We start from the raw sequence: 16106 nt of genomic DNA on the forward strand, positions 1-16106 counted from the left end.
ACATGATGTTCTTTCCCCCCTGGAAATGAGGCAGCTGACTTAGGCATTTGTTGTAGAATAGTGCAGCCAGTGGCACTTTTCTACTCCAGTTTTTTGGTCTTTTTTTTTTTTTTCTTTTTTTTTTTTTTTTTTCTTTCCTGTGTGCCTCCCTTCTCTTCTTTCACCCCGCCCTCTTCTCCAGCAATGTGGCTTGCAATGACACAGGGTCTTTGTCAGAGGAGCTGAGTGGGGATGGTTCAGCAGGAGCTTTATCTCTGTGCTATGTTAGGTCACAGGCATTTAGGCCGCAAAACCCTTTAGTGAGGCTTTGGCTGCTGACTGGAGTGTTGCTAAGAAGAACCCGTGAGCCAGGCTTGCAGTTCTGACAACATCATTGTTCGCCTTGTGATGTGAAGTCTTTATGGTGTTTATGAAAACTTCCTACAGCTTTATCTAAGGAAAGAATTTTATTTATTTATTTATTTTTCTGCTGAACACGCATTTTCTTTTTGATGTGATACGGCACTGGGGATTGGGATGGGAATATTATCTGCTCCTATGAAATGGATGTTGGCAAATATCACATGAACAGGAAAAGAGACTTTTTAAGGTGGATGACTTATCTCTATGTGTATAAACGTGGAATGATTCTCCCTTGTGATCAGAGTCCACTCTGGCATTGAATGCAGCTGGTATTCAAGAAGAGATTTCGATTCCATTACATAGTTCTAGAAGCAGCGTTGAGTCTAATAAAGGTGTTAGAAAAATACATGCTCCCACAGCATTATTTGTGTTATATCATAATAAAGGAGGATATCCTTTAAAAAAAAGAGCCCAAACCTTATTTTTAAGATCTTGCAAGCTAGGCCAGAAATATGTTCCAGGATGAAACTTGACACATAGCTTCACTTGACAAACACTTTGTATCTCTGAATTATTTTTTGTTAGTGCTAGGGAAGTCTATGAAACTATAATTGCTTGGCAGAGAGAGGCGCGGAATTAGTGTTACTGTGTCTTGTCCTTTATGACACTTTTATCAGTGTTTCAGCAATCCAGTACCACTAATTCACATAATTTTTCCTGTTCCAGAGGTTTCTTTTTCCTGTTGTGCATGTTTGCACTGTGAAACACTAAAGTAAATTAATAAATAAGACTTTTTGTTTTGGTGCATATTTTGATTTATAGTCTTAAGTTGCAGAATATTGCAACGTTTTATTTCCTTCCACTGAAAGAATCGATGACCAGATCTTGTTTGTAAAATATCTTATATTTTTTGGTATTGAGAGGAGAGGGTTAAAAAAAAGTGAAATTACAAGTGGTGTAAATGTAAATTATTTAGCTCACAACTTTTTTCTGTCTTTTTTTAAATGTTGCCTTTTTAAATAAAGGGCTACCTTGGTAAACTGGAATGGCTTTGAGGAGCCATTTTGTAGAAATAGGTGCATGCATCTTATTGAAGTGTGGCCATCCAATCGACTAATACACTGAATAGCTCATTTGCACTGTTTCTACTCCTACTTGCAATGTAATAAATATTTTTGAAAATGGTTCAAAAGGAAGTCTCTTGGGATCTGTTATTGGACAGGGCAGGAGATGCTACAGCTGCTGCTTTGATTAGTAAACTTCTTTAATACGCTTCTTGTGCTTCATCAGTGGTGGTCAGAACTCTTACTGAATTTCTGATAAGCCATGCTTCATTAAAAAATGAAGTATACTTAAATAGATATTTTTTTTTTTTAGGGGGAAAGTATTATTCTGGGTTTTGTTTAAATATCCATTTAAATAACTTATTGGGTTGTTTAAATATCCATTTAAATAACTTATTGGTGAATAATGTCAATGTATTTGGATGTTCTTGTCCTTCTGTTCAAAGGTTTCGTCTATTTATAAAAAGAGGAGTAGAGGAAAAAATATTGGAGTACTGGTATTATGCCAAGAAAGACTTAGGAAAATTTATTATTTTGTTGTTTTGACTCCAATACAACTTTTACTCATTTTTTAATGTTTATATATGTGTGTGTGTCTATATATAATTCTATTTTTTTTCCTTAATGGTGGGTTACAGAAGTGTTAACATTCTCTTTTATGTGAAGAGAACTTGTTCTAGGAGTACCTTTCGGTTTAAAGAGTTCCTTAATGGTGGATTACAGAAGTGTTAACATTCTCTTTTACGTGAAGATAACTTGTTCTAGGATTACCTTTTGGTTTAAAGAGTGGGGAGAGGGTTTGTTTTACCTTAATGGTGGGTTACAGAAGTGTTAACATTCTCTTTTATGTGAAGAGAACTTGTTCTAGGAGTACCTTTCGGTTTAAAGAGTGGGGAGAGGGTTTGTTTTATTTTTATTTTCTATGTAATGTAAATGAGGTATGCCAACTTCTTAGACTGTCAATCAGTGTGTTTACAAAGAATAAAAAATGCAAAAAAAAAAAAAAAGGAAACACTTCTGGTTTTTTATTTGGTAGAATTTTGTAATGATATGTGTATAAAAGCTGCTCCTGCTATGGGTTTCCAAATAAAGTCTTCCAGTCAAGAGACCTAGATTCGTTAGCAACTATGCAAGCCTTTGCACTCTTACTTTAAAGCCTTTCATACAGACAAATAACTTTCAAAGTGCAAAGTCTTCTGCTTCTTGGAGACAACCTTATGTGACTAACAACTGAAGATGTTGCTATGACATTTTGTCCGGACTCTGCCCTGGATGTCAATGCCTGCACAGGAGAGACAGCTTAATGGCAGATGAGCTGCTCTTTAATGTGCCACAGTGGAAACTGCAGCACTTCCAGAATCTTTCCTATCAAATGTCTTTCCCAGGGACAGTAACCCCTGGGAGCGGGGCAAGAGGTATGTCTGAAGGTGGAGGTCCCTTAAACCGTGTAGTTTTAATCTTCCAGTATACCAGAGTCGACATGCTGAGGTTTACAAGAGTGCCAGCAATATAAATTGATGTGTTAACCCTTGTTAATGTAGTAAGAAGGGCAGGACTGAGCCAGTGGTTGTTCACATAGACTTCAACATAGCCACCTGATGGCAAAGCAGCATTCGCTTCCTTCTAGGCACTTTGGTTGATGTACGTTCCTGTTGTAATCCTTCCACTTGAGGGGGCCTTCTTTCTGATCTTCAAATTTCCGTCTGGTATTTTCATTAGTTTTAAATTTGCAGCGTTGGCAATTTTCTGGCTAACTAGTGTAGGCTCAGTTATTTTTTTTCCACAAGGAAATAAGTGTGAAGAAAGACAAATCTTCTCGGCTAACTGGTGATAGGCTCAGTTATTTTTTTTTTCCACGAGGAAATAAGTGTGAAGAAAGACAAATCTTCGCTACGTAGTCACAGTATAAAGTAGAGCAACCTTATGTGTCACTCCTCTTAACTCATAAGCACTCTATGTTTTACATAACAGTCTAACAGAGATGATAGTCATTTGGATAGCTGTTTTTGCTACACTCCAGTATAGCCTGGAAAAGTTCTAAGTACTGATTTATTTTTTTTTCTTTAATACATTTTTAACAAGAAGCTAAAAGCATAGCTCCTACCTCAATAACTGTCTGAATCATATATGTATCTGTCCTCATGTTTTGACACTTGTCAAGCTCTTTTACTGTAGGACAGAGTAAGAGATACCACCGTTTCCTCTTCCCCCAGTATGGTCTGGGCTAGCCCTCTAGGGAGAAGTTGAACAACTGAAGTCCAGTGCTGTTTTAACAGGATGTGCTGATCCCGTGACTGACTTGTGTTTTCCATCAAAAGGATTTAAACTTGAAGGTATCTGCTAAACTTGAAGCTTTCACCCACTTTCCTCACAGACTAGCAGAAATGTTTTGTTACTTTTCCCTGATTGCTGAAGGAGAGAGTCGTTCTCTGTAATTATCTAGGTCAGCGCTTCCCAAATCTTTCTGGTTGTGACCTTACTTCCATCTACAAGCTTCACCTCTGTCAAGATAAAAATCCCTAATGCCAGCATAAACAATTGACTTTTTACTAAGTGGGTGACCCTTCTTGGGGTTATGACCTCTAGCTTGGGAACTGCTGACTCGGGCATGTGTGTCAGGCTTGTAACACTCCTAGTCCTGCCTTTGGCATCTCTTTTCACTTCAAATACTCCAGTGCTGGTCTTGGAGGGTGTTTGTAGCTTTCAGAGTAACACCAGGTGAAGGTAATTCTTGAAGTTAATCAGTGTCTCTCGCCTTCTGAGAGGTCTCTGAAATCTTGTTCGCTTTTCTTTTGAGATCACCTTCATTATCTAATCTGCGTAAACCCCCAATATTATGTGATTTAATCTCCAGCAGAGCTGTTGCTGTTATCATCAGTAGTCATAGAATGACCTGTTGAATTTATTAAACTTCTATAATAAGGACTACTGTGCTTCTTGGCTTTTTATTTTTAAAGTCATATTTTAGTTATCTTAGTAGAGAAATCCTAGAAAACTTCTTCTGGAAGATGATTTTACAAACATGTTTCCCAAATGTAGTTCTTATTACCAGTTGTAGCTGATTAGTTCAGTGATCTGCACTCTCAGATATTTAAATGACAAAGATTATTCTTCACCTTTCACAGACATTTTCATCCACTACTTAAATAAGAGTCAGAGAAATATTTTAATAAACTAATGAACAAACAAAAAAATAGCACTTTCTTTTATAACATTCTTTTGGTATGTGTCTACAGCTTGCCTGTGCTCTAATTCATCTCAGGTATCAAGGTTATTTGGTAAATATGTAGTTACAAAAAAAAAAAATTAGTACAACACTGCATATGCAGTAAAAGATACGAGTTTCTTAGTCGTTATTTCTGAGCAAGTAATTGGGTTCCTAATGCTTTCACAAGGGAAAATAGTTCGTGCTTTTAGCTGAGTTGTTAAAAAGCTCTGCTGTTACATACAAGATTATGAATCAGTAGAGGCTTTGAACAAGGTGATATGGTTAAAATTTCCTGGAGCAGAAAAAAATCAGAACAATCTTGAAACTTGTAGTTTTTAACTGCCACAATAAAAGCTATGTAAACTATGCAGCAGCTCCTAAGAACCGATAAAATTTCAATATCTAAACCATCAGGATGAAAATGTTTGCACGTATTTATATGTTTTACAAACACATGGGCGTATCAAACAAAAAGCCTTATAGAGGGTTTAGAAAAATGTTTTAAAAGAAATCAAGGCAGTGTTTGCACTAAGACAGCTTCCTGCTGTGTGTCTTCAGAAATTGCTGTAAGCAGAAATGCTATTACCCAGCAGAGCAACAGAAGGTGGAGGACTAGGAGTATGTGTACAATGTTGTTTAGGGGAACAGTTTAAATTTTGATGTGTGTCTCAGTTTTCAGGGTACCTCAAAGCTGTCAACTCTGTTATTTCTCTTATAGAATAATCTATAAATATTGTAATTCAGTCTTTTTTTTACATAATTTTATTTCTATTTCTAGAGACAAAAGAACCAAGTAAACAAGTGCTGTTCCCTATACGTTAACTCTGTAATACAGGAGGAATGACCTTATAGCTGTAATGTGGTGTTGAAAATAACTAGTTATATTCTTTTCATGGTGCTGGTAAAGATACCTGATGAGTTTGAGGTTGTATCTTGTTTTCTGTATATTCTGTTCCTCCTGTGGGATGGGAATAATACTTATTTAATACTCAGGGGGGCTATTACACATCTAATTGATATTGGTAAATGTACCACTATCTTCAAGAAGTTGTTCTCTTTATGCGTGAAGTTTAGCCAATTTAATTATATGGAGAAAGAATTAAATGCTATTTTGGAGACTGAAAAGCTTTCACTTGCAATATGTAGCTTTAGGAAAAAATACACCTTTGAACAGCTTCGTTGCTCATCAGTTCCCTGTGTAGAAGAATTGAATCTCATCAGTGAAACGAGCGTGTTCAGCCTTAGAGTGTTGTTCAGCCTAGAACACTGGGAGAGTTATTGCAAAAAGTCCTTGTTCACGTCTGTCATTGGCCATGCATTTTCTTCTTTCTTTTCCATTCTACCTGCTGTTCCACACCAGGGAACTGGTCTAAACCAAAAATCTAACTTAAAAAAAACCACAAACCAACAACAAAACAAAAAGCATCAAACAAAACTCATCTGACACACAAGAAAAAAAAAACCACCAAAATCCAGACCCTGCTGCCTGAAGAGGACAAGGGGGCAGAAATCTTAGGCAGAGGAGAAAGCTACCTTTTAGTGGCAGCTCAATTCTAAATTTACTTAATGTGGTCGTAAAACCTCAGCCTACAACTCCATGTAGATTAGTGTGTCTTAATTGCAGTATGTCCGGTATTTACTATCAGTGGAAAAACACTTTACCCTAATAATAGTGAATGCCAGTGACTGCAGCAGGAAAGATGACATCCTCCCCATAGTTGATGATCTAAAATTAGGTACCTTTCTTGCCTCTCAATGTTGAAGAAGATGTCAATGACCAATTAGAGTGATTGAACTACATATCAACCATTTTCTAATTACAATATTTATTAAAATTTATTTAAAATATTAAACAAAGAAATAATATTTAAGGAAAAGCTACTGCAAAATTAAAATAGCGACAAACTTTTTAATAACTCAGTTTTTAATTAAATGTAACTTCAGGATGTTATGTGTGAGACTTAAATAATCAAAACTTTTGAAAGGTAGTCTTTGCTAACTAGAAGTAGACAAAGTTGGAAAATAGGTAACGATCAGAGTCACAGTGTATGAGCTGTCATTTCAGAGTGACTGAAGAATAGGTTTCTCACTTGCAAAAATTGTCAGTGACATTTACCCTACTTCAAAATCAGATGTAGAAAAAGATCTTAAAAAGCAATGTTGTTTTATTTCTTCCACTAATTCTAGTGTCTTGGTTAAATTGTAATTTACAATACAATTACTTGGTTACATTAGTATTGCACTTTTTGCACTGACGCTGCATTTTTTTGTTGTTCATTAGAAGTTATTCTTTAAAACCTTACATTTCTATTATAAAGGAGCGGGTTTTGTTAATATTATTGATTATTGTTCACTTGATTATTGATTCTGTTAATATTATTGATTATTCCCAGTAAAAATGTTAATATGTCTTATCTAAAAGCAGAAAATGGACTATTTTAAGACTAACAATGTACGTAGAGAGACTTTACATTTTCTCTCAATTCCCTTTACATTTGTCTTTATGAAATGACTATGTTAACTGCTACTGAGCATCTTTTTCATGTTCTTGTTTTCATAGTATATTAATCGGCATTCTTATTGTAGCTTGCCTAGTTATCTTTTGCTAATTCTGAATATAATCTCTATGTTCTGTTTGTGTTTAGTATTCTTCCTTTAAGCATATGTTTGTTAGTGTTTTTAGCTTGATTGTGTTACTGTCAAGCTGCTATTTCTGTTAGAGGTTGTCTTTTGAGATGTCGGGAGATACTTCAGTAACTTGTTTTATGGCAAAGCAATGAGATTGTTCCATCCTTTTCATCCTCTTAGATTCTGTTTGAGCATTGGCAGTCAGAAATGATTGGTGCTGTGAAGTCATTGATTATTTATTGGTTCAGGTGGCTGCTTGTCATGTGTTCGCTTTTGGTTGTCTGGTTCCGAGATCTCCCCAAGTGTTGTTTAGGTAAATACCGAGGCAGGGTGCCCAAATACCACTTAAAAGGATGCTGGAAATCAGTCCTAAATCAGAGCTCAAACTCAAGTGTAAATATTGACACATCAAGGAGGGGGGGAGAAAGGGATTCTTACTCTTGCTGAAACAAGGGATAGTTTTGTTCAATGAAGTATTGGAGGAGGCCAGCTTGAGTAACGGACGCGTGCGTTTGCAGGGAAATGAATCTGTGCGTATTTTAACAAAGAGAATGGTTAGATCTCCTCGATAGGAAGAGAATAAACTAATTTGGGGGAGGATTCAATTATGCTGGGGGATTTAAAAAGGGAGATTTGGCAGAGCACACCAGCTTTTATAGCCTGAAGAAACCCTCTTTCGCGGATGCAGCCTCGGGCAAGAGGCGTTCAGAATGGCAGGCTCTGACAGCCATGTGCCAGGGAGGTCTGCAGTAAATCAGTTAGATAAAGGACAGGGAAGACCTTTCTGATTCAGTTTCTGCACAAGTCATATTAGCATAGATTTTCTATTTCCTTTCTTCACCTGTGTCTTTTATAAACACTGGTAGTTGTATTGTCTATTTCAGAATTTGTGAATAAACGTAGTGGGGTTTTTTTCTTGCATTTTATTTTAATCTGCTTTGACTTCAGATAGCTTCAAGATAACAAGCTTTGCCTGAAGATATGAGAAAACAGTAGTCAGTGTGCTGAGGAAAGCTTGGCAAGGGCTGCCATTCCTTTGTGAAGTCTTTTGGCTCTCCAAAGGGAAGCAGTATATATAAAAAACATGGACCAAGTGAAGCTGTCGTTAGTGTTGGGTTAGGAGGTGTGTTTTGCTAACCAGTGAGAACCAGGGCGGTAAGATCTTAAGAGCGTGTCTTAACCCTGAAAGCTCCCAAGTTGGTTGTCACAGCCAGTTACTGTGAAAATTTGGTCTTGAAACTCCTTTTTGGAGATAGCTCTGAGTATTTGCCTCTAATCAGTAAAATGTCTTTTGAGGAAAACAGCCTAACAAAATTTCTCAAGAATCCTGTAGATGACCTTATACTTTTCTCGTAATATCCTGTTATTTTCCTGGAAGTGCAAATGCCTACTCAGGCGTCCAGTGAGGTTGATTTAGTTTAGTTCAAGAAAGTCAAAAGCAAACCAGTTTAGAAAGTTATAGATTGCATCTATAATAGAAAACAATTAAACGTCTTTTGGAGACAATAGAACACACAAATTAATATGAGGTAGTTATTTTAAATGTATAATATATGGTTTAGGGATTAATATTCTTAATCTCTTTGAAGAAATTAATTAAAAGAGATTCTTGAGTTTTAGGGAGCTCAATACTAACATCTATTCAAGGGTAATTATTATGTGAAATACTTTAGAGCAAACTTTTCATGACTCTAATGATAAGTGTTCTACTGAAAGCTGTTTCATTGACTTTAGTAATGGTGTTTGTAGAAATGGCAGATGTGATTTGTCCTGAAGCGTTTTATCAAGCTGTTCCAAATTCTACAATTAGACATAAGCATCTATTTCATATTCTGTATGACTACTGCCTACAATTAAAAATAAAAAAACTCACAACCCTGTATGAAATTACCCATTGCATCTCTTAATCTCTCACATTCCCCTCCTCCCTCCCCCCACCTTTTTTTTAATTGAAGGAAGGACAGCTTTACAGAATAACGATGGGCCAAAGAGAGTGTGCTTGAGGGTGGGTGAGATGAAGCAGTGTGACGTGCAGGCAGAAGCCCTTTGGACACTGGATCCAAAGTATCAGAAAATGTCTGGCTCATTGATTTCCTTGGTTGCCGTAGCTTAAGTGGCTTTGCTGATCTCAACTGGTGTTGGATGCTGTAGGGAGAAAAGTTATCTCTAAATTACTTAATTCTGAGTACTTTCAAGTACCGGGCTGGTATTAACCCATAAATGTTTCTTTCTGTCTACTTGTTTTCCGTTGTTCCAGCTTTGTCTCCAGTTTTACTTAGAAGTGCCACTAACCCATAAATGTTTCTTTCTGTCATGGTCTACTTGTTTTCCGTTGTTCCAGCTTTGTCTCCAGTTTTACTTAGAAGTGCCAAAAAGGCCTCTTTCTTCTGTCTGAAATGATGATGTGACTTTAAGGTTTTTAAATTGTGGCAGCAACTGGAAATATTTTGAGAAAGGTGTAGCAAAGTGCAACATGATAAAATGGAGGAGGGAAGAAGAGGGGAGGGAGAGCATATAACAAAGCTCTTGGTTCATTTTAGAGAACTGCTTTGTTTATTTGAGAAGCTCTAAACTAGACCATATACAATCTTCATACAAAATATTGTTGATGTTTTAATTTCCGTAGAAGGGCTCTAAACTCAGCCCCTGGGACCCTCCACCCCCTCAGTTCTTTTGAAGTTCTCAGCAAAATTGCCTCGATTACAAAAAAAAAAAATAAAAAAAATGCTCCAGGGGAGGCGAGTCTTTCTTTTCAAAGACACTATTTCAAATGTATTTTTCCTTGCAATCTATATTATTGTTGTTTTAGCATCATGATTGAAAGCTTAAAACTCTGTCAGCAACCCCCAAGCCCAGGCTTCGGTAACAATGCTGACTCAGTGATAACAGACTCCGTTCTACTGACGTGCTCTTTGGCCTCCAATGTAACTCTATCCATGCCTAGAAATTAAAAAAGTAATCCCACGATGTGTTGTAGAGGACAGGTGATCTAGAAATCGTACTACGGGCATATGTTGCCTTTTTTTTTTTCCCCCTTAAGAAAAGGAAAACCTATATAAGTACCAACTTTTTCCCTCCTTTCAGATATTATCATTTGAGACCAAGAACCCGACGGAGCTGGCTGAGCGCTTACGGTCTGTGTGTGGAAACCAGAGCAATGCCTACGCTCGGCTGCTGGAGTATCGCCTCAACGCTCTGCGGGGACTCTGGAACGCCCAGCGCCAGCTCGCCTTGGAGGAGCAGCACGACCGGGAGGCCTCGGGTGATGAAGAAGCACTGGCCTTGCTCAAGCGTCAAGGTTTATTACAGCAGCCTGAACAGGCACCGTTTACTTCCCGGATGGGGCTTCTCTTGGTCTTTCCCCTCATTCAGTCTCAAAGTAGAACAGACCCCTCTCTCTGTAACATAACCGCTGAGGTGCTATTGAATTGCCTTCGAGACTGCCAGCCTTTGAGTTTGACTAAGGAACCAGCTGACTGTCTCAATGGGATAGAGTCTTTGCTGTGCTCCTGGCTGGAAGACACTTCTGCTTCGGGCCAACAGATTCCATATAAGCAAAGAGAAAATGCTGCTGCCGCCCTAGTTGCCTTGGCTTGTGCAAGGTAAGGAAACTACTAAAGTGACATGTTATGTTTGATACTGGTAGTAACTCTTTATATTTAAACATAAGAATCAAAGATTATGAAACCCTGTTGTTACTACTAATTTTTGGTTTACTGTAGTCTTTTTCTTTCGCATTAAATATTGGTCTGGAAAGGGCAGAACTGATCAGCTAAGCATTTAGTTTTTGCATGTGTTTAGCGTACGTAAAAGCAGAAGTATCTGGGTTAGAATTGCCTCTTGTGCAATGTTGCTGCTTCTGCTGCAGTGGTCTGTTCTAGGAATGGTTCCAAATGGTTTTACCACGGAGGAAAGTTGTCTCACTTTTCCCTTCATACTGCCCCTTTAATCCTGTAGCTTATGCATTTTCATCTGGCTGTACAAGGCATTACTGCCAAGTTTCAGGGCATTTCATTTCAGATTTCACTGTTGGCTGTGAAACATGTGGAGGCATTTTTTTTCACTTCATTGCTGGTGAAGAGTTCAGCCACTGTAGGATGAACTATCCTGTGCCCTGCATGGGTTTAGCACAGCATCAGGTACCTGAGGATGAAATGACCATTATAGCTTTTAATAAAAACTTACTTTTTAGGGGATGGGGCTTGAGCAGAGGGAGAGGAGCATACAAAACTTAGCTTCTGCAAAGCCCTGTGAATGTGGATTTAAAGTCACTGGTTGCCTTTTGAAAGTCTTGGCTTTAATGTTTCTCAGATTGCAGTTTTGTCTGTCAAGTTTAACTGTGATACAAGATGTTGAAATTCTCTGAAGATGTCATGATTTGGTTTAGAAAAAGGTTTATTGAAATGAAAAACACTTACTTTCTAGTGTACTTGTTCTAATGAAGTCAATGAGAAATCTACTGTATGTGGCAAACTCTTCTGCACTGCCAACTGCCTTATCTAAAAGGCAATGTACTTGAACATAACTCAGATAAATTGGATTTGATAAACATGATCTCATTTATTTTTCCCCAGATGTCAATTTTCAGGAAGTATGGGATGTTCTTTTGCAGCTGAATCTGTAAAAGAGCTAAATTTCAAATACAGCTTTTGAAATGAAGGTTGATCGTATATTTTCTTTGCAAATCTGTCTTGCATTGCTTACAGAGTTGTGATATCCTGACATGCTTTCTTCACCTATGAAAGCCTTGCATTTTTCCTTTAAATATGGAAGTCATATGTTGGGTACAATTCTGAAGAAATAGCTTTCAAAATTAGACTATTATTGAGATTCCTAGTTGCAATCTTGGGTGCTTTATATTGCTAAGAATAAAACAACAGGGTGAATATTGCTTTAAATAATTAATTGAGGTGCTTTGAAGTATTCAGTGTCAATTTTCACCAAGGTGAGGTTTATCAGTGAGCATACAGCTGAAAATGACAGTGGGGAAAAAAAAACCAGGGTTTGGGGTTTGGAGAAAGAGGTGCAGTTAGACGGTTAAGGAGCTGGGACTGACCCTCTGTGACAGAAAGCAAAAGGCTGCATTCAGCAGAGTGCATGGAAAGGATCTCTTCAATTGATCAATTGTGCTTTTGAAGAAATCAATTCATAACTGGCTATTATCATGTCTGAGACACAGTCAAGATTCTCCTATGTAGCTAGGCCTGGAAAGAAAGCCACCATGTCTTTCAGAAATTTACTTCTTCCTAACACCCCACCTTAAAACAGAAACTGAAAAATATATTTTTGCAGTCAAGATTCTCCTGTGTAGCTAGGCCTGGAAAGAAAGCCACCACGTCTTTCAGAAATTTACTTCTTCCTAATACCCCAACCTTAAAACAGAAACTGAAAAATATATTTTTAGACTCTTATATCTCTTTATTTCTACAAAAAACAAGCATCTTCCACGACATTAATCTACGGACTTTATAGGTTCTCCAAAAAAGTATTGAACTTATGAATGAACAAGAATTATAATTGGAGTTATGAACTCCCATCTGTTTGTAAATATCACAATAACATTTTAAAGTAACACGCTTTTAGGCAAGATTAGAAACAACTTCTACCTAGGTTTAATTTTGTCTTCAGAAGTATCTAGTCCTTATATGCATTTAAATGCATCACTTCAGAAGGGGAAAGGCTTCCAAATTTGTATTTGGAAGCAAAAGTAATCAGACTTCTGATAATAAATTAATTACTGTGGTCTTTTCTATTTTAGTCCAGAAAGCCATCTCTAGCTATGTCTGCAGCAGCTCTTACTAATACTTTGGCTCAACCCCAGGAAGACCCACAGATTGCATTTGGTGATCTAAATAAGATTAATCAGCTATAAGAAATATTGAAAGTAGCTGTCTGTATTAGATGCAAGATTGAGGTATTTTATCATGCGCCTGGATTGCCTTTACTGTACACGTTGTTTAGGACTCAGCCTGGTTTCTGCATCAGCCGTGGCTGCTGATCCCCCTACCTGCATGGCCCTTCATTCTCTTCCAAAAAGATAGTGTGATTTAGACAGACAGTTCTCCGGCATCCTTCCTTTATGTTACCATCTCTTCCTCTTTTCACTTCCTCCACAAAAGAATGAAAATCATCCAGAAAAGAAATGCAAATTAGAAAAGAAGCTTGATGGCATATCTTGGATATTCCCTCTTCATTGGTACTGGATATTATATTCTACATAGATGCTGTTGTCTGTCTGTATTCAGTCTTGTTTCAATAGACATCTTTAATTCATGTTTTTCTTATCCTTTTAGAGGGTCGCTGAAAACCTTTGTTCATACAGTGCATCTATTACAGAAACAGACGGATCTAGGATCCTTGCCTGTGGCTGATGTGTTATACAGGTTTGTAGTGACTTTTCTATTTGTAGCACTTTTACATCAGCTCTGAAAATGTGCAAGTGCATTTACAGATGTATGTCTTTAAATGTGATTAAAAGGCTTTAGAGTTATTGAAAGATCTAGGAAAGATCGAAGTTAAGTCAATTTCAGAAGGAAGACATTAGAAAGTCAAATCTAAAAGGATCTACTAATTGGTTTTGGGTGTTAAGTTTGGGGTTTTTTTAGTTAAATATTGATTTATTAAGCCTTTAATTGGCTTATGAACTCGGACAGAGAATAATTACTTAAAATATATCTTCACCTTTACTTTTGATTTAGCTAGTTTTTGCTGTCACTGTTCTCTATGCATCTTACTTTATTTTTCTACTTAAAGGTTGCTGCTTTTGGAGGGAGGACCTGGATCACCCTCTTGTTTGCTTGGAGGAAAGCATATAGTGTCTTGGGGCTTTGAAGACATGTTACCTGCACCTGATGCCAACACTAGTTCCAGCAGTGAAAATAAAGGTGAATTATTTAATGACTGTCAGTATTAACAGGGGAGGACAAGATGCATTTTAGCAGTGGTAATTGTTTAAAAATTAATGTAAAGCTTTAGAGTGGGAAAGGATTTCTCCTTTTCTGTTGGAAGTAATGTAAAAGCAAGTACAGTACATCTCAAATAACCAAAAGCTGATGGGTTTAGAAGGACCATCTGTAGAGAGAACTGGGCATCACGGGAGCATCTCGAAGCCTGATACATAATGAGAGGGGGAGGGCAACAACTGTCTGGGTACTTTGTTGTCTTAGTCTGTGCATTCAAAACTAAAGTTTTCAAAATATGGACCTAATTTTCAGGAGTACTAAATTGTTTTCGTTTTTTGGTTTGTTATACCTATTCTCATTAAATTAATCTAACTATATATAAATAATTTGTTTGCTTTCTTTAAAGCTGATATGGCACCAGAAGAAATTATCCTCTTTTATATTAAAATTAAGAGGCTAAATCTTAAGTCTGGTGTGTTTATGGTGGGTTTTTGTTTTGTTTTTTGGATGACATTAAGTCAAAATCTGAGTTGTCACTTTAGACTATCTGCAAACTTATTGACAATAACTATATTTCAAAGAGGTTTTCTTGCTATGAGAGTGGCTTTTTTCCTTTCCCTGGCTGACTAAGTTCACAGAATCTGAACAAATAGCTTGACTGGACTGGGTTATTGACATCCCAGTTACAAGGCTTTGCCCTTTGTGTCCCATCATGATTGTTAATAATGACTATTTTGGAGTGACAAAACTATGTCTGGAATACATTTAGCCTTAATTTAAGCGTTCAGAGGTGGAAGGGTCTACTTAGGCGCTTTAGGAGAACACGGAGTTGTACCAGAAATTAGATCAAGGCTCAATATGAGATTATTCCTCCCTCATGAACAGATGTTATGCCAGTGGTCCTGAGCAGAAATCCTTGCATAGTCATGAGCCTTGCTTGTATTTTATCTTGCGGCCAGTTCTGGGTTCTGAACAGCATTACCTGTTGCAAAACCAGAAGAGAACGGTCTTCTGCTCCTTTGCGTCTTTCTGAAGGCATTTAACAGCAAATACTCAAGGTGGTTTATATTTGAGTGAAGGAGTTTTCCACTTGAATTGAGTTTGGTTGAATAGTTCCTAAGCCTGGTTGGTTATGCTAGTCTAGTTCCTGCTGTATTTATAGTTTTGAGTAGTGTGCAGAAAAAGCCTCTTCAAACTTACCGTTTGGGATTTTTCAGGGAAGCTTGGGCCACAATACCCAAGCACAGGTCTTTAACACTGAAATGAGAACACAACACAGGAAAAAGAAATTATTAAGAAATGGATGATGTACATTTGAATCATGAAACAACGGTGCTGATGTCATTTATTATCTCAAAAGAGAAGCTGAGTGATGAACACCTAATTCTTGTTGAGTTTGTTTGGCAGCGGCAGGAGATTTAAATAGCCCTTGTATTCATGTGAGTGAGTGAGGTGTAATCTGGGCATCTCCACAAACCTTGAAAGAAATGTAAGGAAACTAACAAAAAGGAATGACTGTGTTACAGTAGCTCTTAGAACACGGAATAATGAATTCAATATGAAAAAAATGGTTCTGACCTGTCAGTAATGACCTGTCATGAGCATCTGTTGGTTTTCAGTTGCTGTGGTAGCAACCAGGGGAAGTGTAATGACCATGGAGAATTTCCAGTTTTGTGTGTGACAGAGGAGGTCTCTGCTCTATTCTTTCTCCCTGATTCAGATGCAGACTTGGGGCGCTGTCTTGCAGCAGATGGGCTCTATCTTTACACAACAAATTCAGTGGGCAGAGGAATAAGCAAATTAGGATCTGGATTACATGGTACTTTGCGGTAAGTGACAGTTGAATATTTGCTACTCCACAGGTCTGTTTTTAAAAAAAAAAGTTACTGTTTTGTTAAACCTCTCAGATGTTAAATGTAATGACTAGAGCATATGATGCATTTTCATTAAATACTATTTTAA

At 37.3% G+C, this 16106-nt stretch overlaps 1 protein-coding gene across 2 annotated transcripts in view; it reads left to right on the forward strand.

Annotated features, from left to right (window-relative positions):
* The window catches only part of HECTD4 (HECT domain containing E3 ubiquitin protein ligase 4), an 81363-nt gene that overhangs the window by 3692 nt on the left and 61565 nt on the right, over nucleotides 1-16106 (forward strand). For both annotated transcript variants that reach the window (XM_014963129.1, XM_014963138.1), the window contains exons 2-5: nucleotides 10327-10844; nucleotides 13536-13625; nucleotides 13996-14126; nucleotides 15865-15973. In XM_014963129.1, the coding sequence (XP_014818615.1) occupies nucleotides 10327-10844; nucleotides 13536-13625; nucleotides 13996-14126; nucleotides 15865-15973 (848 nt within the window). The remainder of the gene's footprint in view (nucleotides 1-10326; nucleotides 10845-13535; nucleotides 13626-13995; nucleotides 14127-15864; nucleotides 15974-16106) is intronic.

The sequence above is a fragment of the Calidris pugnax genome, unplaced genomic scaffold (genome assembly GCF_001431845.1).
Source record: "Calidris pugnax isolate Ruff unplaced genomic scaffold, ASM143184v1 scaffold32, whole genome shotgun sequence".
NCBI classification, from domain to species: domain Eukaryota; kingdom Metazoa; phylum Chordata; class Aves; order Charadriiformes; family Scolopacidae; genus Calidris; species Calidris pugnax.